This window comes from Puntigrus tetrazona, chromosome 25 (genome assembly GCF_018831695.1).
Source record: "Puntigrus tetrazona isolate hp1 chromosome 25, ASM1883169v1, whole genome shotgun sequence".
Taxonomy (NCBI): domain Eukaryota; kingdom Metazoa; phylum Chordata; class Actinopteri; order Cypriniformes; family Cyprinidae; genus Puntigrus; species Puntigrus tetrazona.
Window position 1 is genome coordinate 7793110 of NC_056723.1, and position 24162 is coordinate 7817271.

The following is a 24162-nucleotide window of genomic DNA, read 5'->3' on the forward strand; positions in this document are numbered from 1 at the left end:
GGAGCGAGAGAAGCCCCTTTTATTCCATTACAGGACTGTTGGTATTGGAAAATGATATCGGATACGTTCTGCTGACGATACCGTTATATAATCCATCAAGAAACTGGGATTATCTTTGTCAGACGTCTCTTGTAGTTAATGCGCAGACAACACAAAGTGCGTTGAACGTGTTTAAGCCGAACAATGGTGGTTTACATAACAGAAAATGTTATAACAGTTCATTCATCCTTCTCAAAACCTATTCAATTATTTTTTTGTTCTATTCACAGTTGTTGTTTTTTATTATAGTTATATAAAGAAGGGTTGACATTAATAGATTACTAATATTTTTATCTATATTGAGTTTATGTATTAATATTATAGTATTAATATTGGTTGGGTTCATTTAATGCACAATCTGATGCCTGAACAAAATGACTCCTTTGAACCGGTTCTTTTCAGTCAAAAGAATTAGGCCTAGTCACATGTCTATCTATCTATCTATCTATCTATCTATTTATCTAAATTAAATTTAAAACGTTCGTAATATTAACTCAATAAGTTAAAATGCTACATTTTTCACAAATTAAAATAGCTATATATATATATATATATATATATATATATATATATATATATATATATATATATATATAATTTTTTTTTATTATTTTTTTTTTTACATCAAGCTGTACAATTATTTATCTTTAATCATAAATTGTCCACAAGGACAACCCAATGTCTAGCACAAAAACCTCCTGTTTGTGTTTTTTGTAGCCCAGGCTATATTTGCAGCTGCTGATTCTGTTTAACAAAAAGTTGCTCTCTGAAACCATCTTGGCAGATTTGTAATTTCTGTTTTCTCATGCTGCGATTCCTCTCCAACTTGAATTATTATGGATTTATGGAGCACAAGTGGGATTTAGTAGCCAAATGATCCTGTAATAGAAGTCTGGTGTGGAGAAGAGCAAAGCTGGTGTGGGAGGAGCAGGTTTAGATTGGCAGAAGACAAGGGATCCCAGAAGGCTTGTACTGAGGGAGATGCGAGCCAGCCAGCAGCTTTTCATTCATGAAGATGCAATTCAGCACCGACACTCGGTGTTTTATTCGGGTGTAGCCCAGCTGAGTGAATTCAACCAGTGGAGCCGTTCACGTGCGTGCAAACTTGTGGGCTTGATCTGAACACCGCTGGACTCTGTTCAATTCAACTTTCCTTATGGGATTGCGCTGGGCGAGCATGAAGAGCGCTGTCAGAAGCTGGAAGTGGCGGTCAGCAGTGTCTCGATAGGCGTTATAGGAGTCTTCATTCAGAAGGATGCTGGTGGGAAATGCCTGCAGACAGAGAGGATGAGATTTGTGGAAAGGCGCTGGAGCTTCTGTCCGATCTGTGCTCGAGAGGAGAGGTGCAAGATAAAAACTGCCTGGATTTCACCTACTATTTTCGCGATCTCGGGAGACCGAGATATTCGGACTCCGGTGAGAAACTGTTTCACTCCTGTCTTCAAATGAAGCTTTGTTCGTGTTTTGTGTATGACTGATCAGATCGCATTCGAACGGTCGCGTTTAGCTGCTCTTAAACTGTACGAGCCTTAAACTTGTTGTCGTGGCACTTTCAACTATTTTTTACTCGCTAAAAAGTTATCAGAAGCAAATTTCATTATATAAAATAAGCTATTTTATTTATGCGTTCGGCTAATTAGCAGCTAGCACTGATGGAGTTTGTTGTTATTAAAGTAACCACACCCAATAAATTATCTAAAACAAACAGTAACGTTAGCCTATTTATTAATATTAACGCTGACGTTAAACTACTGCTGTCCACGTTTTATTCAGGTTAGCAGTTACTAGATTTTCCACCCTAAATATTTTATTATATTCAGTTATTTTTTTTCTTGAATGCACATTCAAAGTAAATAAAGCTATTTTTAAATAAATATGGTATGCTGTGAATTCTGGAAAAAAAGATGATAGATAGATAGATAGATAGATCGATCCACAGTCCAATATTAATGACCTATTTAGAGCTGTCCTGAATTTTAGCATTTGAAAATGCAGCCTACATTCATTTAGATTTGATTCTGCAGCATATCAGAAGGAGTGTAATTTTAGCACTGATATTCTCGCAGGAACATTAATAACCATTTTTTGTTGATTTATGCATTCAGAAGTTAAATTAAGCATAAAATGATAATACAGACGTTCAACGTTCCTAGAAGGCTTCACAGGAAACTTGTGAATCCCCAAAACAACCTGTCAACGATGACAGAAATAGAGCATTGCTTGATTCAGTATGAAGTATACGGTCTTAACTAAACATTAGCTTCACTGAACCTTCATTCATAGATCATAGCCTCCCTTCAGACGCTGTCGTCTTCATCCTCGGAGACACAGAGCAGTCGAAAGGAAGCCATTAGGATTCCACCCCACCCTGTTACTCTGTACACTTTCTCCTTTGCGATTACCCAGCATTGACATCCGTTAACACGAGGCCTTCAGTCCCCATGGGAGAATGATTCATACTAGTAATTCGGTCCCTCAAGATGGATTGTACAAGAATTTAATGAAAGGGAATAGCAGAGTTCAGAGGAACCCGGTAAATATACTCTTAACCTGATGGGAATTCACATGCGTCGCTGTAAAGTGCCTGTATGGAGGAAAGTCTTCTGTAATGGAACCCAAGGGAACCCGGCACTTTGAGAGGTTAATAACACATCACTGTAATGGATAGACAGTTCAGACAACATGGTGTGGACACATATTGACATGTATTTGTGTAACTCGTGGTTCAGACAGCATTTCATTCTCACACGGGCAAGTTTGTGACACGTCCATGAGCTTTGCAGGTAATATGTGCCGGTGAAGGGCTATTGACTGTGAAGGTTGTGTACTATTATGCGAGTCATATTTATACATAGCTATAGTTTCTGCCGTCTTTGACGTCTGGACTGTCATAGAAGTCATCGATTGGTCGACCTATAAGCACTTTTCTTCCCTGCGGAGGAAAAAACTTTCTGTCTTGCCGTCAAATTCGCAAACCTCCCGGCTTCGTTCTGATTGGCTAAGAGCTGCTAGCGTCTGCGGTCTGCCACCTGGAATTACAGAAGCAGAAACAAAAATAGACGTCATGAGAGGTTGAGCCGGGTAAATACGGTCTTTCGAACTACCTACATAATAAGTATGGTGCGTGATTAAATGTGTTTTGTGTTCACATGTGAACAAATACCCACACGTGTCCAGATTTATGTCACACCTGCTGATGCTCGAACAGATACCTGCTTAAAAAGATGCATAACAATGTGGGAATGTAGCATAAAATGAACATGCAAATTAGAATAGGAGAGGCAATTTGTCAGGAAGATCTGGCTCTAATCCACTTGACACCTTCAATCCAATGTCTTGACTTCTCTGGCCTTCTCCCGACCTTTCTTGGAGGCATTCGGGTGTGCTCACCTCAGCTGGAGGGCTCATGTTTCTCTGTTTCAAATGTAAAAGTGAGTTCATCTTCGCTCAAAGGACAAAAAAGACTAGGAGTAAAGAGAATGCAATCTGTTTTTCTTTTTTGGAGAGTGATGGTAAACAAATTCGCTTTAAGCCAGTGTCATTAATCTTGTGCTGGATAAGTGAATAATGTGATGTCGGAGCTTAGAAATGAGTTTAGTGTCTTGTGGGATTGTAGAATCGTTTTGAAACCATGAGACGCAATCTTTAGTTTCCATATTTGTAACCAACACAGATGCAACATGAAGATGTTTCCATAGAGATGCACTGATCTTTCTGAATGCTTGCTGTTAATGGTTTCAAACAAAGAAATATCCACATTGAGTGAACAAGCGTAATTGTATTTAACTCCTTTTAAAGCAAACTTCCTTAGTTCAGTCTAGTTCACTCGGCGGCCATTTTGGACATTCCAGTTACACAAGTGCAACTCTTTGAAAGGAGAAAGAGCTGAAAGGAATGTTTCTTGCGTTTTAATAGATATTGAAATCGGGAATGATGTCTGATAACTGTCATAAATACTAACTGTTTCTTTAGCTCACATTACACATAAAAACACATTTCTCAAGCTAGTCAGGCTAATGCGCATTCAGTAGTAAACAAACACAAGATGCCTGTGTACCTTTTAATTTTAATTGGAACTTTAACTTGACTAATAAATGTTAATAAAAGTATTATTGGCTCTTTTAACTGTAAGGTGGGGCTACAGTTGTTAGCTTAAATGCTACGATTTCTTTTTTTTATAAATTTTTTTTATATATGAGCAGCTATCAAATATATGAAAAGCTATCAAAACAATTAGTCAATTAGTCCCAGTCTCCCACACTTGATTCATTTCAAATTAGCTATTAGCTGCTCACCTGCTAGTCACATACTTTTTTTCCACAAAAGTTTCTTTATCTTATTCAAGTAAATTTTATTATCACTTTTGACACGATATAACTTGCCCTTTACCGTTTCATCATCTCAGCCAGTAACTCTTACCCTAATATTTATGATGCTTGGAAATCTACATTGCATGATCATCATTATGTTAGTTCAGAGTTAAGCTTGGTGTCCTATTTAGTTTACCTATTGAGTCTACACTGAAACAATATGCATGAAATATCATTGGACCGAATATGTGTCCCAGTGAGGCTGCTAAGCAGAGCATGTTCCCTGTTGCATCATTTATTCATATTGTATGTCCGTACCTTAACCTTAAGGACTGTAGAGAATGTCTTTTTTTTAAAGCGCACATCTTATTTTATTATCTTTTATTTATCTGGACTTGGGGTAAAACTTTGTACTTTTTTTAACATTTTACAATTACTTTTCATAAAATGTTTAACACAGAAGGAATATTGTTTAATTCAACGTGTGCTGGATGTCATGCACATAGTTTCGCAGCCCATGGTTAATTTACTGTCTCATTGAAATCCCACTCAGTCTATTAAAGTCTATGGAACAGTGTTGAATGCTAACAATACTGATTACACCTTGACAGCATTACAAAAAGGAAGAAATTATTAATCAACTCAATTTATGATTTCTCAGTATGAAACCTGCAGGAGAGAGAGAGAGAGAAGCCTTTTGTCAAATGACTCTAGCTTTTATAAGACAGAAATTTCAGAAGAGGCCAGCACTTAATATATATTAATACATAGTGCAATGCCATCCTCTCATGATTTACTGGGAAGTATATTTCATCATTATTATAAAAACACAAAGACCCAAGATGTTTAATAGAAAACCTCAAATAATTTAGGTTGAGTTCATTTTAAAGCTTGGGCTACTGATGTTTTAAAATAATATTCCCTCCACTTCATTATTTAATAATTTTCTTATGAAAGACACAAATGAGATGTTTAGTAGAATGTTTACACTGCTCTTATGAAAGTGAATAGTAACCACAGGTTTTATAATGCTTTTATTTTTTTGTCATTTTGGAAGTTGTTGGCCCTGATTGCTTTGTTACATGCAAAAGCTGCATTAATATCCCACCTAACATCTCCTTCTGTGCTCTAGACAGGAAGAAAGTCACACAGGTTCAGAATAGCATATGTGCGAGTAAATTATGAGAAAATTGCATCAATTTTTTTAACTGAACTATCGCTTTAAAGACACCCTATGTCTGCCTCAGGTGCGATAGATAACCTGCAGTCCGAATGTATGCATTTTCTTTCCCCTGTGTAGGGAGAAAAGATCAGAGTGGACAGAAAAGCAAGCAAAAGGCAGGGCAGTCTGACAGGGATTCATTCAGTCCACACTAAAAGCATCTCTTCCTGGGTGTCCTAATTCAGAGAAACCGTCTCAAGGGTTTGAGAGAGAGAGAGAAAAAGAAAGAGGAAAGAAAGATACATAGAAAGTCTGAGTGAATCTTAAATGTAGCATCTACTGTGCATCCAACCCAGATATTAGAGATGTCCTCTTTAAAATATCTCAATATCTGGATCGTAAAATATAGTGTTTAGTATATAAGTTTTCAGATTTCATTTTTGAAGGAATAGAAATTATTAAATGTCTTGTAACGGATGTCTTTAAAGCGTTAATTATAGGAGGCTTGTTGAATTAAGTCCACCTAGAATCCCAGGGGTTGCCATTTGTAATGCCTGACCAAACAAAAACTTATAAACTGCATAGAATATATACAGTATATTGGCTAACTTTGCAGACTAATCCATTCATTCAATTTCTCCTAATGATTCTTTTAATTACATTTATGTTAATTAGTGTAAAAGTATAGGCTCATTCACACCAAGAATGATAACTATATTAGCCACACCATAGCACAATTATCCGTTTAATATAATTGCACACTGCAGTGATGACATCTTTTCCATTAAAGAAAATAGCTCACCTTAAAAATGAAAATTCTGTCATCATTTACTGACTCTTATGTCATTCCAAACCTGTATGAGTTTTTTTTTCTTATGTTGAACGCACAAGAAGATATTTTGAAGAATGCTGGAATTCGAAAAGTTGAATGATCCTCATTGACTTCCATAGTATTTTTTTCCCCCTACTATGGAGTTTAGTGGGGACTGTTTGATTCTTCAGAATTCTTCAAAATTAAAATATAAACTTTACCAGGAATAAATATTTTTTATAATTTTTTATACATTTTTGTAGTTATTTGCCAACCTCAATGACATGTGCAGCCAACAAATTGGAGCTCCAATGTGTGCATCCAATAAAATGAGACATAAATAATGTTTATATCATTAAGTGGCTAGAAAGAATCATTAATCAAATTATTTCTTAGTCTTGCCTCAATTTTCATATAATTGGAATGGTTTCTGATTGGCTAATTTTCTGATAACCGTTCTCCATCTCTTGATCTGCTTTGCTAACTTTATTAACATTTAGGTTTTTTCAGCTGCAACCAGGAGGGTTATTTTAAGTGTGATATTTAAAAAAAATGCTGTTTACAGCCCTTTTATTCTATAAATATCTTCACAGTTTTGAACGCCATCCAGTGACCGACTTTCTCTCTTGGTTATTGCTCCAGATGTGTCTGTGAGCCTGCTGTCCCTCTTGGTGACCACATGTGGCCTGGCGCTGTTTGCCGTTTCCCTGTTCGTGTCATGGAAGATATTTTGGGTGCCATGGCGAGATCGCTTCTTGCCCGGCCTAAAGGACCAGCAGGGCGAGCAGCAGCCGGTCCTGACAGAGGTGGAGGGCCTGGAGCGGGAATACAGCGAAGACTTCGAGAAGGATCCCAATGCGCCAACGGTGCTGCAGGAGTCGGCCATGAAGATCAGCCACACATCCCCGGACATCCACCTGGAGGCCCAAACTAAAGCCAAGGAGCTCAACCACATCCACATAGCTCGGGTACAGCGACAAGTCACCGAACCGACCTCATCTGTCAGGTGAGTCATGTTTTCCTGACTTCATCAGGCGTAATCACTCACCCACCATTGATATTCATTTAGCAATTCTCAGCTGGCATTTGTCAGACAGTGTGGGCCTCGGTGACCTTCAGCTTTAATTAAAGTTCTTCTCAGTCTCGTTATTCAGATGATGTCTAGCATATGAAACCAACAGACGTCCGCCCCCTTTGTTCTCGTTGCAGGCACAACTCCATCCGGAGACAGATGAACGTCTCCAACCCTGATTTCAACTTGGCCCAGTTCCAGAGACAGGAGTCTTTAACGGGTCCAGGTTTGGGCCGCATCAAGCCTGAGCTCTACAAACAGCGGTCGGTGGACGCGGACGACTGCAGACGAGCAGACAGCTGCGGCCGCTTGCACTTCATCATCAAATACGACTGTGACTTGGAGCAGCTCATCGTGAAGATCCACAAAGCCCAAGATCTACCTGCCAAGGACTTTACGGGAACGTCCGACCCCTACGTGAAGATCTACCTGTTGCCAGACCGCAAAACCAAGCATCAGACCAAGGTGCATCGCAAGACTTTGAACCCCATCTTTGATGAGGTTTTCCTTTTTCCTGTGGCATACGCTGAGCTTCCCACGCGCAAGCTCCATTTTAGCGTCTACGACTTCGACCGCTTCTCGCGCCATGACGTTATCGGTCAAGTGGTGGTGGACAACTTCTTGGATCTACCCGACTTTCCGCAGGAAACCAAGCTCTGCAGGGATATCCTTTATGTTAGTGCGGTAAGTCTGCTCTGGTATTTGCTGAACTTGTTTTTTCAGCGTAACATTTTATGGGCTCAGTCCTCTCAAACAATGTTGACAATAGCAGAATCTTCAGATAGCTAAATTCATGAGAGGAAAGCAAGGCAAATTCATGACCATAAGGATTTCAGGTTTGATTTAGGTGTAGGTTGTATTAGCTGCTGCGTGAAGTGTTGCAACACTGTGGGGGCTTTGAGAGCATGGCTCAAGATGGTTTTATCTAGGTACAGGAGACTGCTATTGGAAATCTATGTGGGGAATCTGTACACTGATGATAGTGTCAGTATATATTAAAGCCAACACAAGAACTGTATGTGTTTCTCTTTATTTTCGATCATTAAAATAATTGTTATATATATATATATTCTGTTTGTATTTATTAGCTTTTTTGGAAAATGTTTGTAATTAGTGAAATCAATGGGGGGATCTATCATTTTGATCATTTAGATATTAATCAAGGATGCAATAAATGCTGTTCCTTGAACTTTCTCTTTGTTTAATCCATTAATAGCTTTAAAACATTACTGTTGCACCACTGATGCCACTTGGACAAATACTCTTGTGTTTCATCAAAAGTATCCTAATTTGTCTTTCGACGATGAACAAAGGTCTTGGGGTTTTGAATGACTTAAGGGTGAGTAATTAATGGCAATTATAATATTTGGGTGAACTATATCTTTAAGGGCTTGCATAATTGCATAATAAAGTAGTTTCAGGTAATATTCAATTGACAGGTCTAATATTTTTGTTACCTGTATAGTACATACTTTTTCAAGTTTATTTCTCAGAGATCAGATTGCGCTTCACACAAATGTGTCAGAATGTGTTAATATCCCTGACATCCATCCTAACAGATTCTCCAGTTCGAACACTACTCTGTACTTTGGCTAGATTACGGTGGTGTTAACAGTTCTTTTTAACACTACAAATGATTATTAGACCCATGTGCCCGCTCTGTAAAGTAAAAGCAGTTAAAGAAAGAACAAGTGAAAATATTTGAGCATGTTTTTTTTCTCTCCTCCGATCACTTTCATGCTTCAGAGGTAGCAACATAAAAATATACTTTGAGAAGCGTGAATATTTCATAATCACACATGGCCCAAGTAGGGGTGACCTATATTTGAAATAGCTGGAGAGCTTGCTCTGACATGAAAATACGGCGGTTTTAGGTTTATTGTTTTAAACGGGAGAGCGCAGGATAGATGTCTGATGGGGGAAATTGATCCGTCTCACAGGTGGACTTGTGCCAGCTGTCTGGGAGTAAATGCCCTCAGCCAAGAATGAAACACGGGAGGGTTTTGTGTGCAGGCTTTCCATTCATGACATGCAGTGCTCAAGCTAAAATTAAACATGTCATTTGCTCACTCTCATGATTATTTGAAAGCCATTTGACTCCTGTTTGGCCGGTGACTCTAATGAAATTCACATAATTATTTTCTTTTTACAATTAGTTTTGAAACCGAATCTGTCGTTTAAAGATGATGTGTATGCATTGTTTGGGTGTAAGACGCTAAAATGCATGACAAGCTGCATCTTTCAATTTGGCAAAAAATGTTAGTATATGGGACGGTTAGCAATTGAGCGTATACAGTATCGAACATTTTCCATGCCATTAAACATTGACAAGTTTGTGTATATTATTTTAATGCAGTGGGTTTTTTTCCTGGAAAAAGCTCAAACCGGCAAATTTCACTGGATCTAGAGGTTAGCTTGAAGTAGTAGCAAGCGTCACAGGCTGTTTCGGTGCATATAAGTGGGCCATACCTCTAGGGATCACCAGCTTGGAGAAGCACAATCCACGCGTGCCATCCATGCATTAATCATTTTTGGAGGCTTGATTATATATCATAACTAATGTGATACTATACTGTGAGTATATTTTTCGAAGAAAAAAAAACATGGTTGGTGAGTTCTTTATCAGAACAGATTTGCAGAAATGTAGCATTACATCACTTGCTCACCAGGGGATTCTTTACAGCAAACGGGTGCCGTCAGAATGAGAGCCCAAACAGTTCATAAAAACGCCACAATAATCCACAACACAACTCCAGTCTATTAATTAACAAATTGTGAAGCGATTGTGGGTCTGCATCTTTAAGGCAACTTCAAACCATTTTTACCAGCAAAAAACTAGCAGAGCGTCATTATTGATTATAAACTTTTTTGGCCTGAAGCGACAGTTTAAAGATAAAACACATCAACGATGGTTTTGTTTCTGCAATACACAAGACATCATTTGATGGTCTGGAGTCATATGGATTATTATATATCTGTATCTTCTGCCATCTTGATGTGATTGTATCAGGATATAATTGGCAGTCGATGAGCATTGATCAGGGAAGCACAGATGTCAGAGTGCTCTCTACCTTCATACTAACTCTCTGTATTACTTTCTGAGCAACTTGTTAAAAATGCATGAGAGTTCCAGCAGCACAGCCGGTCTTAGATTGAAATGAAATACAATCCACCATACACGATCATGACATACGAATACAACTTTCCAAATATCAAAAAAAAAAAAAAAAAGCAACCTTAACCTTTCTGTTTTTTTGAGCTTGTGTAATTTGCATTCCAATCTGAATGAATGATTATGTTTGCTCAGATCTGTTCAAGGTGTAATTTGGCTCAGCCTATAAATAAAACACAAGCTAGTTAATGTACGAAAAGGCCAATCCATTCCACCCAGCTGGAGAGAGAAAGATTGAGGCGTCTCTAATCCGGAAGAGTAAAAGGTCGATCAGCAGGATTTAGTGCTATTGAATCTCCTGTCAGGATTCACCTCTAACCATGAGACATTTACCTTGTATTATGACTGGAATGACACTTTTTGTAAACTTGAAACAGAGGTATGCAGGCTTTAATCCAGCTTTTTTCTTGGCATTCACTCACTGAGGTGAGAGCGGGAACGATTGTGACATTTCACACTGTGTACATGTGTGTCCTAGTGTCACATGGTGAGGCTCGAGTGGCATAGTTTTTTGTTTTTATTTGATAAAAGCACAGTAGAATACGGTAATACTTTGATATATTTTAAAAAGTGGCTTATTCAGAAATCATTCAGATGTACTGATTTGTTGCCCAAGAAACATTTCTTATTAGTTACAATGTTTAAAACAGTCTGCTTCTTTTTTTAGGGTTAGTTCACCCAAAAATTAAAATTACCCCATAATTTACTCAACCTGAAGTATGGCTTCTAAAGGCCTTGATCAATCTCCCAGAGCCATTTCTATGATGAATGGATGCACTTTTTTGGACTTCGAAAACTTAACCCCCATTTACTGGCATTATAAAGCTTGGAAAACCCTGTTTCCTAACTCTGATTGGATTCATCTTAAAGAATACTGAAGGATAGTTTGAGGGTAAGTAAATCATGGGGTAATTAAAATTTTAAGTGAACTATCCTTATAGAAATTTCAAAAGACCAAAAGTCATTTGAAATAGATTTTTTTAGTTTTTTAACATTTATTGCATCCTTGCTGAATGTAAAAAAAAAAAAAGAATGAATAGTACCGAACCCATGGAAACTTAAAAAAAAAAAAAAAAAAAAAAAAAAAGCCTTTAAAGTAAATGTAATGCAATTGTACTCTTCATAATCCCATACCCAGGTGGAGGGATTTATTGCAAAGCAAAGCTTTAATTTTCACGTGTGTCATTTTTTTTTTTAATACCTAGACATGAAAGACAGGAGTCTTTCAGCAGACGTTTTGAAATGTCAGATGTAGAGACACAATTACAAGAAACAAGTTGTGAAAAGACTTTATAGTTTAATTTATAAATAAAACTAATGGTAACACTTAAGAATAGGTAACACTTGTAAACTATTAACTATGACTTTTCCCTCAATAAATTCTTAGTTTGCTGCTTATTAATATTAAGTAAGGTAGTTGTAAAGTTTAGGTATTGGGTCGGATTAGGCATGTAGAATAATATCGTGTAGAATAATGCATTATTATATGCTCAATTAGCACTAATAAATAGCTAATATCTGTAGTGTGCATGCTAATAAGCAACAAATAGGTATAACCGCAAAATAAAGTGTTACCAAATTAATGTTTTGTGCCAGTGCTATGAATACAAGGCTATCTGTGGTCTGGTCACAAAATAGAAAGCAAATGCTCACACGCCTCTTTACACTGGCCAGATTTTCATCAATGTTTTCATTACGCTCTCTGTCTTTCTTCTGCCTGCTAATAGGCCCTTGAACGAATGGGGGTGGGTGGGACTGGAGATGGACAATCACACTAGATAGACTTTCTCCGGACCATATTCACCCTCTTTACAACTGCACTATAATTTCATTCACAGTGCGCAAGTGACCATAATTCTACCGCTGACTTGATTTAAGTGCTTATGAGAGCAGAGGCGTCTGTTATCCTATAGTCTACAGATGGAAGGGCATAATTCAATTACTTCGCCTGAGAGGAATTGGATTCACGAGGTCCAACACTTAATGTCTCTCGCAGACAAAAAGAGGGTGTGGTCAGCGCATCAAGAGCTGTTTGGATGCTTTGATCCGCCTCTTCCCACCAAATCCCTCCCACTTCACCATGCCCTTAATAACGGAGGTCAAGGAAAGAAATCATACAAAGATGAAATTTGATTCACAGTCATATTTGGGTATTTAATTGAGAGATACTTTTATTGTTTGGCTACAACAAATCAATGAGTTTCTATTTCATTATATGGACTGCATATAAATGAACATTTTATTTACTCACCTTATTCAGAGGGTTTTTGTTGTTGTCTGTTTATTTTGTGCTTCAAAATAAGATATCATCATTTCACGGCAATAACTCTACTGTAACCAATTTCAACTTCAATTTTAAAGTCTACTGTCCATTTAAAATATCTAAAAATCCTAGTCTTGAGAAGTGTCGTTTTTTTTTTAGAGAAGATGTTTTACATTAGTTATATATATATATATATATATATATATATATATATATATATATATATATATATATATATATATATATATATATTCGTGTAGCTTATATAATGATACAATGATATAATGATAGTAATAATTAATTGAGAAGCAACATTGCATAAAATGTTAAGATGGGTGCATATTCAATATGAGTATATATTATATAAGTCGATTTTTTTCCCCACTTGATTTACATATAAGTTAGAATGGTTGTATGAACATGTTTTGAACATAAGTACAAATTGCACATGAAATCTCAAGAATTTTCTGTAAAGACCTCCGTCCTTTTTGCTACACAAAGTACTATAGTTTATCTCTGTTATGATACTTTTAATCTCATAAGGAAAAATAGCAGCATAAACATTTCAAATTTTCATGTTTCATGTCTTCAACAAAGACGCAGGTTTAAAAAGAACATGGGAGTGGGTAAATGATGGCTTTTTAGTGAATTAATCCTTTAAACAAAAGCCTCTAGCTTTTTATTTCTTCATTTTGTGAGCTGCTTGCTTTAAAACACAAAGCATTCGTCATTATAATGAAGCAACCAGGATTTGGCTTGATGAGAAGAATCCAATTTAGGATTTAATTTGCAACAAGAGTCAACCTCTCTTACCTCTCTGTTAATAAATGTTGTGCTTCTTATAGATGAGACACAGGCAACAAGAGGAAACATTACCTTGCTCCCTTACCCACACTCCCTTTCCTAGATGCTAATTATTATGTGCAAAGAACAACAAACACAAACTGCCTACATTACATCAAGCCCACAGGCCATTACATTTATTGATCTTTCTGCATACTTTGATGTTACTAGGATGCCATCCAATATGAGAAGAAATATAATTCAAATAAATTTGCCATTTTTAAAAGCAGAACTGCAGATCAGTATTGCTAAAATGCAAAATTCTTCAGTTTCATTCCATTGAAAATACTAATTGTGTTCTTGCTGAATTAGAATTAAATGAAAATATATATTTTTTTAATTACCGACCCAAACCTTTTGAGTAGTGTATTTTTTTTCTGAGGAAAACAAAATAATACATTTTATAAAAAAAGTAGGAACCAAATAAATAAAAATATATATATATATATATATATATATATATATATATATATATATATATATATATATGAAAAGTTGTGATTTTCTAGGCTAATATGACTAGGAACTATACTCTCATTCCGGCATAATAATCACTGCTCCTGTTGCGGTCATGTTACAGCATTAAACCGCCTTCGTTATTATGCCGAAATGAGAATATAGTTCCGAGTCATATCACCCTAGAAAACCGCAACGATATAACTACAAAAGTGTCCAGTTTTAAATTGGAAAAATATTGCAACTCTTTGGTCATTTTTGACTGCAATGCTACTGGTCTAATTGGATTCAATGATCTATGCTAAGCTATGCTAAAAGTGATATCGCCAGACCAGGAGATCGACTGAATGGATTCAGAAACTGTAAAACTCAATTTATTGTCTCTGAGGGAATAGGAGAATGAGCCTTTTTTCCAAAAGAAAGTGGTGAAGAAAATTTTAATCTAAAGAACCTTTTGTAGAATGAAAGGGTTCTTTGTGGAACCTTGGATGCTAATAAAGAACCTATTTTTTGCGAATATGTAATAATGTGTTTGGAATAACGTGAGATTGAGTAAATAATGGCACAAGTTTCATTTAAAAATGTTCCCTTTAAATATGCCAATGGTGTTAGGAAAGTGTTTAAAACTGTATTGGAACATTTGGAAACAAAGAAGTACATCTGGACTTTTTACTCAATGCTAAACTGGGTTTGAACGGGGTTTTTGAATCATTTCTCCTGCATTGAAACGGCAATTAAAGGTGATGGAGAACTGGGGAAAGTGGATTTGAGTTCTGTGAGGCAAGAAAACACAGAGCATTTCCAGTTCATCCCCGTAGAGCATTAATGAACACGACTCTCAGCACAGCCTTCAGGAGCGGACGCAGCGCTGCGACCTGGCCAGATAATGAGCCTATCTCTGCCTCTTGTTTCTTTGACCTTTCTGCTTCTCCGTAATAGATGGAGCCTCCCACTGTGCGAGGAGCCCGAGGGCTCTGAACTGCTCAGGATGGGACTGATCTATCTTAACAGGCCCTCTGAGCTCCTCAAATACACACAATCACAGATGATTAGATGTGTCAGGAAGCCTTAGAAGCCCAATGAGGTGTGCTGACCACTCATGCAGTTTCCTTTACAATCGCTTCGAGAAAGACAGGAAGTCCATGACTGGTATGCACACACATTCACTAAATCAGCCATTTGCTTCTTTTAGCATCGTTAAAACAAGTCTCCAGCATTTCAAGATGAATCCGAGTCAAGTGTGGACCTATTTAGATGAAGTCTAAGTTTCAAGGCTTTGAGGTCCAAGTCAAGTCTCAGGTGTTTAGGTAGAGTCAAGGTTTAGTTGTCTGCTACTGTATATTTACATTTACATTTTTATGTACTTAATAAAAATACCCTATAATTGCACTTTTTATTCAGCACTAATTGGAGCAACTAACTGTAAGGAAGAAGAGCTGAAGCCCAACTACTGAAGCATATTTGATGGAGGAAGTAATGCAACTATAGGTCAGGTACACCTTAAACATCTCGCTTTTAAAGACTGATATTATACACAGATCAACGTTCATAAATAGTGGCATTAAAAACATTTTAGGCATAATATAAAGAATGTGCATTATGCAATAGAAATACTCCAGATAAAATTTAGTTGTAAGATTAAGTCTGAAGTGAGATGTCAAAAAGTATACTTAGTATGGAATAAATATATTCCACAAAACATTTTCTTCACATTAACACTCCCCTTTTTTGTGCAAATAGTCTCGTTAACTCCCCCAGAGATAATAAACTGAGTTTTGCAGTTTTTGAATGCATTCAGCCGATCTGTAGGTCTGGCATTAACACTTTTAGCTTAATATAGATTATTGAAACAAATTAGACCAGTAGCAGAGTCTTGTTCAAAAATGACCAAAGACTCAAACTCTGTGGGAGTTGGAGAATGAGCCTTTTTCCAAAAAAAGTGGAGTGTTTCTTTAAGGCTGCCTTATCCTTATCCTTAGTCCTGGTGTCTGCCGATGACCCGCTTTCACTCCCACATCCATTTTTTTGATTTTGATATTGTTTCTTAAATATAAACAAAATGTAAAACTTTTTGGGGAGTTCATTTTGACTCCTGAACACATTTGAGCTACCATTGCAGTGTTCGGAAACGTCTTTTTGCCCTCAAACAAAGAATGAAAAAGAAGTTTGTTTGAAGTGTATCGGGGCCTTTAAGGCTGTCTGGCACCAGAAAAAAACTTTAAAAGATAGTTCATTTATGTTAGGTTGTGCATGTTAAATACTGTGTGTGAATTCTTTCAGGTGAGAGAGTGGTTACAGCTGTGTGCAACCAGTGCAATGAAACATGGGATATGTAGTACAGGGTGATGTGTAACAGTTTGTGTGGTGTAAGAGTCGATAGAAGGGTGATGAACCGGATTCAAGACACTCACCAAGGCTGCATTTATTGAATACAGTAATAACAGTAATGGGAAATATTGCTAACATTCCAAATAACTTTTTTCTATTCTAAAATATTTTAAAAGTAATTTAATTCTTGGGATGCAAAGCTGAATTTTCAGTCTTACATGACTTTCCAGAAATAATTAGAATATATAAAAAACATTTAAAATTGTAATAAATGTTGAAAACAGTTGTTCTGCTTAATTTTTCAGTGGAAAAGTGATGCCTTTTTCTGGGATTCTTTGATGAATAGAAAGTTTTGATCAGCTTAATGCATCCTTACGTAATAAAAGTATATAAAAACTTATTTACCCCAAGCTTTTGATAATGTGTGTAATACTTTTTTCTGTAATGCCAACTGATGGGCCTCGTGCAGTTTCCAGATCTAATGTCCGCGGGGGGAGAAAGATATGGGAGGCTAAGTAATGCTAAAAGTTCTAACATGCTCTCAGCAACACTACACAGTCCTCTGATCCCGGTGCAGAGCGTGTCCATTAACATAGATCAGTTAATAATTGACAGCACGTGAAAGTTCTGGCATCTGTGGGATCGGCCAGTGCTCGGCTGCCATGCATTAAAGGCCCATTTGGGTTCAGCACACACTTTGATTCATTACTAATGTATGGCCATCATCTTCTCTTCCATTCTGTTGTGTCATTGCATTAATGCTCCAAGATGAACCACAGAGCTGTGTGTATGCATAACAGTTGACTACGGGTGACCCACAAACTACATAGTTACCAAGATCACATCGGGGTTGATGCATTTAACCCTCCGTGCTTTAGAGCAGTGGTTCCCAACCTTTTCTTGTTTGAGGCACCCTTGGAATTTTTTCCCCGAAATTTTGGCGGCACCCTTTAAAAGATCTCACGGCACCCCTTAGTGCCGCGGCACACCGGTTGGGAACCACTGCTTTAGAGGGATTGTCCAAACAGTCTGTTAGTCTATATCGTCAATTTTATATATATAGTTTTTTGTTTTTTTTAAAGTAGGCCTACTGCTGGCAAAAAAGTGTGTAATTACTGCTTTATAATTTTTTTTTTTTTTTTAAGTTTACATAATATATATTTTTTACATAATATATATGTGCGGACTGTGAATATGTTATTATGTATATATAATAACACACATGTATACATTTAAAATATTATGTTTATATATATATATTATATATATATATATATATATATATATATATATATATATATATATATATATATATATATATATATATATACAATTAATCATTTGAAAGGATTAAATTAAATGCTTTGTGTTTTTTAAAGAAGTCTCTTATGCTCATCAAGTCTTAATTTATTTGATAAAAATACAGCTAAACAATAATATTATAAAATATGTATATTTTAAAATACCTTTTTCTATTTGAATATATTTACAGTGTTTTTAACCTTGTGATGGAAAAGCTTGCCTTTTTATCTTATTACTATCAATGTTGAAAATATTTTTATAAAAACAGCAACAAGTAATAAAATAAACACAAGGAACAATTGTTTTTAAAAAGGGACAGTAAAGACATTTATGATGTTACAAAATATTTCTGTTTCAATTGCTGTTCTATTTAAAGAATTCTAAAAATGTACAGTTATTTTCCACAAAAATATTAAACGGAAAAACACTGATCAAAATCAAAACTATTATTAATAATTGAGCAGCAATTGCAAGACGGCAGTACTGATGCTGAAAATTCAGCTTTGCATCAGAGGAATAAATTACATAAGGAAGTATATTAAAATAGAAAACTTTTATTTTATATGGTGATAATATTTCTGAATATTACTATATTTTTATCAAATAAATTCAGCCTTGGTGCGCATTAGAGATTTTTTTCAAAACCATAAAGCAGTGCATCATTTTGTAAAAGACTTGAAATGTGTGTGTTCCTCTGGTGCCATCAGCTAGTTAGCGCTGTTATACTTCTATCGTATTCGAAAAAAGCAGTCATTATCATAAATTGAAATGGTGTGTATGTGACAAGATCACCATTAAAGCGATAGCTAATGCTTTGTTGGCTCCCAATACACTGAGGCTCATTATGATGAGATGTTAATTATGGATTGCATTTTTAGTTTGCTGTACGAACGTTTCCAAAAAAAAAAAAAGTGCAAATTGCATCTATTTTCAGAAGTGATAATTAGACATCAGGTTTCTGCTCGCTGTTAGAAGTGGATAGCAAAGTGCAAAAACAGGATTCCCTTGAGGTGAAACTCTTTTCTCTTCCCATAAATCTGCATTGAGTGCTTACGATACGTTAGACAACCGCAATAATGCGTTTAATTTGGTAAACGAGCAGCCGTTTCCCCTTTTCTTATCAATTTATAATATTTCTGGCAATTTAGCAGTACGTGACTGTTTTCTTCCCTTTTTCTGACCTTTAAATAAGAACGGGCTGTCGTTGCATGTGTAATGAGCTGCAGTGTTTGCTGAGGGGTCAAACTCTTCAATAGCCAACCTGAATTACAGTGTGACACATTCATATAGCAATACATCAGTTTTCTGTATGAAGACATTTCGAAACATAAATATAAAACGCTGCGGTTTAACACTTTAAATGAACAATTTGAACGCATTTGTTTATATGATACTGCACACTGTTATGAATGAAGGAATAAATGTATTGAAGATATTGTTATAATGAGAAGAAGCTCAGGGAAGGCTTGGTAAATCAGCTTTTACGATATGACTCTTTAAGTTAATGTATCCTGTTTTTGTGTTTCTCTTCTAGGATAATGTGGATCTGGGAGATCTGATGTTTTCTCTTTGTTACTTGCCAACTGCCGGCCGACTGACTATAACGATAATTAAAGCCAGAAATCTCAAAGCCATGGACATCACAGGAGCTTCTGGTAGGCTCCCCCCGTCGTCCTCACCTCTAAATGACTTATTGTCTCAGCGGTAATGATTTTTTTTTGGTGTCATCATGACATGTTAAAACATAGGGCGCCCTGGGCTCTCTAAAAGAGCATCGATTTAATCGACCAAACACTTGAGAATGTGGCAGGAGATTTTTACATACGCAAGTAGTTGCTAAGTGGGGTTGGGCAAAATCCAGAATTTCTTGTGCAGTTCATCTGACCGCAAGTAACACATTAGGAGTACAGTCAGATCAGGCTGAAAGGAAGAGCTGTTAAGAGCATTTACAGCGGCCCTGGTGCATCAAAATAAAATAAAATGAATATAAAAAAATGTATATAATAGTAAAATAAATATAGAATAAATATGTATAAATAAGTTTGAAGATGAAGTTACTTTTCTGTTTTGAAATAATTTTAATTATAGCAGAAAGTACATTGAAAGATAAGATTACAAGGATTTTTTACATTCAGAAACACTATAAAAGATATAAATTTATATATAACGTGCATAATAATGTACATAATGTAATATACATATATATATATATATATATATATATATATATAGTTTTTATATAAATATTTAAATTAAATAATTAAGATAATAACTTAAATACCATATAATTTAAGATTTTGCAATATTATATTTACATGTATTTTTATTAAATATAACATTGTATAAAATCTATCTATATAACTTCATACATATCTGTCAGTTTTTATACCCTTTATTATGTTCAGATTCTGTAATTCAGCATCGTTTTTGAACCCGGTTTCATATGGAGGGCCAAATTAATAAAAAGTAATTAATAAGTAATTAAATAAATGTTGGAATATATTTAAAAAAATGGTTAAATACATAAATAAATGTATTATCATTAATTAATTAATTTATGAATTATTAATTTCTCTCTTCCAGTAACAATGGAATCATACTTGTGATTTATTTTTTTATTATTTATTTACATGTTGACATCTGTATCCCTGAAAAAAGTATATTAAATAATTAAATGCATACATTTTTCTTTATTTGTTTAATTATTTATAGATTTGAACAATTGTGTAATTATTTATTTTTGAGTAATTTCATAGCAGAAAAAAATATAGATAAAAAAAGCCATTTTTTTATTTCGTTCTTAATGTGCTATTTATGTGTTTTTCTGTCTTCAAGATCCTTATGTAAAGGTTTCTCTAATGTGTGACGGCCGGAGGCTGAAGAAAAGGAAAACATCAACAAAAAGGAACACTCTCAATCCTGTCTACAATGAAGCCATTGTTTTTGATGTTCCTCCTGAGAACATCGACCAAATTAGTCTTTTAATAGCAGTAATGGACTATGACCGGTAAGTAGCTTTCAACTTAAAACTAGCGACATCACTCACGTCGTAGTATAATATCATGGTCACGTTTACTGTACATCTGCTAACATAGCTAGCTATATTGCACTAGCTTGATGAAAAGACCGACATGTAGAAGCAGCAGGCGTCCAAACCAGCATAAACCAGCTTGGTCTTGCTAGATAAGGCTGTCTTTTCAAAGTCGCTACCTCAACGCTATTGCTAGCCCTTCAGTTTTAGCAGAGCTAATCCAAACGTACAGCTAGCAGCATGGAGGGAGCTAGTGAGCGCTCGCTGTCAAATTTGAACTGAAAAAGAGTCTCATTTCAATTAAATATGCTTTTAATTTTTGCCAAGCACAGTGCTCAGAGACTATAGAAGTTTATTCTTAGTGCTGGTGGGTGATCTGAGGAACAGCCTGAGCTGTATATTCCCAATGCAGCCAGAGATTCATATCAGATTTAGATCACTGTCCTGTTTGAGAAGTACGAGCCGAGTGTGTCGTCGCCGCTGCACAAACAAATGAATAGAGAACGCATGGAGATAGAGAGGCCTAGACGCATAGAGGGAAAGGGGTATAAAAATATATCGCAAAAAGTCATCATATTTTTCACTTTAAAGTTGGAAAAGAGGTGTGACACGCTTCAGCCGCCGCATGTTAAGCTTGGATATGCTCTCCTCGTTCACAGCGTAGGTCACAATGAGGTTATTGGCGTGTGTCACGTGGGAAACCGAGCTCAGAGTTTGGGACGGGATCACTGGAACGAGATGCTCACGTACCCACGCAAACCCATCGCCCGCTGGCATCCGCTTGTGGAGGTAATGTCGAGATTAACGTTGAACAGAACAAGAATCTAGTTTTTTTTCTAACAGCCTGTTCATTACATTTGCTGATGTTTTGAGATCTTCTGAATCGGGGTTTAAGTTTACTCTTGCATCCAGGGATGTTTGTTTTGTGTATTTTTCCAGATAATATAAATAATAAAAGGCGTATTCAAATGTTAATAGACACATCCATTTTGCAAGCTAAAAGGCACAATGCCATCTTTTGGGAAAAAAGCCACAATGTGATGAAATGTCCTCATGCATAGCAATGGGAAAGATAGAGCTGGAAAGACATAAAATGTCTGTTGGTGATATTACATTTGCTTATTTTATTTTTGTGTTTATTTATTATTTGTTTCATTTGTTTATATTTTATTTACTATTTACTATTTTTATTATTACTAATTATCAGTTTATTTATTAAATAATAATCATTTTTATTATATATTCATTATTTTGTATGAAATATTTTGATATTGTTTTAACTACCATTTTATTTGTTTATATTTTATTTTCATTTATTTGCTATTTTATTTAATTTCTTTTTATCTTTATTATTTTATTTGCTTTTATTATTTATTTATTATGATCAATTTATTAATACATTTACCTTTTTAATAATAGTATTTTATTATATATTTAGTCTGTTTGGAAAGAGTTAAACAACAAATAGGTATTCACCCGTATATATAATCAGATTTTCTAATCGTGCTCCTCCCAAACCTTGTAATTAAAACATCATTTATTATTGTATTCTTATTTTAGTTTAGTTTCATATTTACCTTTACAATTATGTACTATAATAACACTGTGCTCTACTGCATTTGACTTACTGCCATCTTGCAGCTTTATTTCAGATATTTTTGTTTTGTTTTATTTTTAAGATGTTTAGTTCTTAAAGGTTCAGTATGTTTACATAAAATTTGATTTCACATCATATGCTGCCTTTATTACATCATGCAAAACGGCATTGCAGAAGATATTAGAGCCAAACCTATGAAAGTTCGCTGAGGAAACAAAAGTTCTTTCAGATAATAATTTTTTGTAGAAAAGTCCAGTGCAATGGTTAGTTTGTGTTTACCTCCAGTCCCTTTGAGGAGCCCCATAAAGGCTCTTTTTTAGCCTAACACTCATTTTCATCATCTCCTTTCCATTTTTTTTAAAGGCTTTTCACACATTACTGCTCTGAAATCTTGTTTGCAAATCTTTGACCTCTCCGGAGCACAGACTACACATCTTCAATAATTCACAATCCCTGTCCTCCTCAACCATGTTAAGCTCCCCGAGCCGCCATAACATTAAACAAAACGGGAAGCCAAAACCTCTATATCCTCGGCACAACTCGCATAAACAAGTACGAAAATCGCATCTCGGAAGACGCGGGTCAGCATATATATGGCATTTTAGCAAAATCAGAGATTCGGAGGCAAAAACGGGCGCTAAGAGGACCGTACACTCGCGATGACATTGCAGCGCTCGGGCCCTTCGGTGTCACGAAATTCAATTTGGCTTCCTCCCACGATGTGTATTACGTGTGCGCTTTAAATATGATTTTCAGCGTCTGATCTCAGCTAACCCTGATGTTTCTCTCTGGCAGTGGGTTGGTCAGAGCACGGCCGGCGGGAGCCAAGGCTCCTGCAATTCCCTGAGGACACCTCCTTCCCCGTAATGGATGCCGTCAAATTTCAGTCATGGAGACACCCTGGCATGGTCCAATTCACAACTTTAATGAAAAGCAAGGAGCGAGAGAGAGAAAAATAACTGGGTTCTGTTAAAGGTCACTTTAAATGTGTGCACACACACTCAATGCAGTAAACACCCAGGACTCCTTAGCCGTAAGGTTTCCTGGATAGAAGAAGAGTGTCAGGTCCACTGCATGTGAAGTGAGCGTGTGTGAGCAGTATTTGGTTATTATAAAACGAGCCTTGAACATTGTTCCGCTTTCGTTGAAAACTTTAGTTGAGAGGTAAGTATTTTTGACAGTGTCATGTTTTACGTATCTGTGTAACACATTGTAATACACTAATATTGTTTGAGGTGTAGTGCATGGGGTCTATTTTGTGGTATTTTATTGTAAAGTCTTACTGTATAAAAAAATATACAAGAAATGCGTGACAAGACTCGAGTCGTGATTTCTGACCTAACCGAATACCGGAAAGAAACAGAAACCTTGATCATTCAAAAAATAATAAGCGTTCAGAAGTTTGAGATCGCGATTTTTGATCAGAGCTGCATTTATTCGGAAATACAGAAAAACTCATTTTGGGATGGACACATGGTAACAAAAGAAAACTTATTTTAGAGGGGGGTAAAGACGGGGCTCGTAGAACGCAAAGTATTGAACCATCAAGCTATTTTTGCCAATTTATAGGCCTTTGGCAGATAAATGCACACACTTGTATGTAAATTGGATCCTGGCAAGAGACAGTAGTCTAATATTCCTGCTGTCTGTCAGTTATGTTAATCAAACAAGAGAGAAGATCTCTCACTGCTCTTGACTAAATCACGTTTGTAACTTTAATAAGAAATGTGTATTTAATTTACACGGTGAAGAATATGCAGTGTTTTTATATATTTG

The 24162-nt window shown here is 35.9% G+C and overlaps 1 protein-coding gene across 1 annotated transcript; it reads left to right on the forward strand.

The window, feature by feature from the left end:
* Nucleotides 1-973: 973 nt before the first annotated feature.
* Nucleotides 974-23692, forward strand: syt9b (synaptotagmin IXb). Its single transcript, XM_043227263.1, has 7 exons — nucleotides 974-1455; nucleotides 6965-7328; nucleotides 7532-8078; nucleotides 19293-19413; nucleotides 20594-20765; nucleotides 21449-21578; nucleotides 23182-23692. Exons 1-7 carry the CDS (start codon nucleotides 1308-1310, stop codon nucleotides 23251-23253), a joined length of 1554 nt encoding a protein of 517 aa, XP_043083198.1. The 5' UTR covers nucleotides 974-1307; the 3' UTR covers nucleotides 23254-23692.
* The last annotated feature ends 470 nt before the right edge of the window (nucleotides 23693-24162 follow it).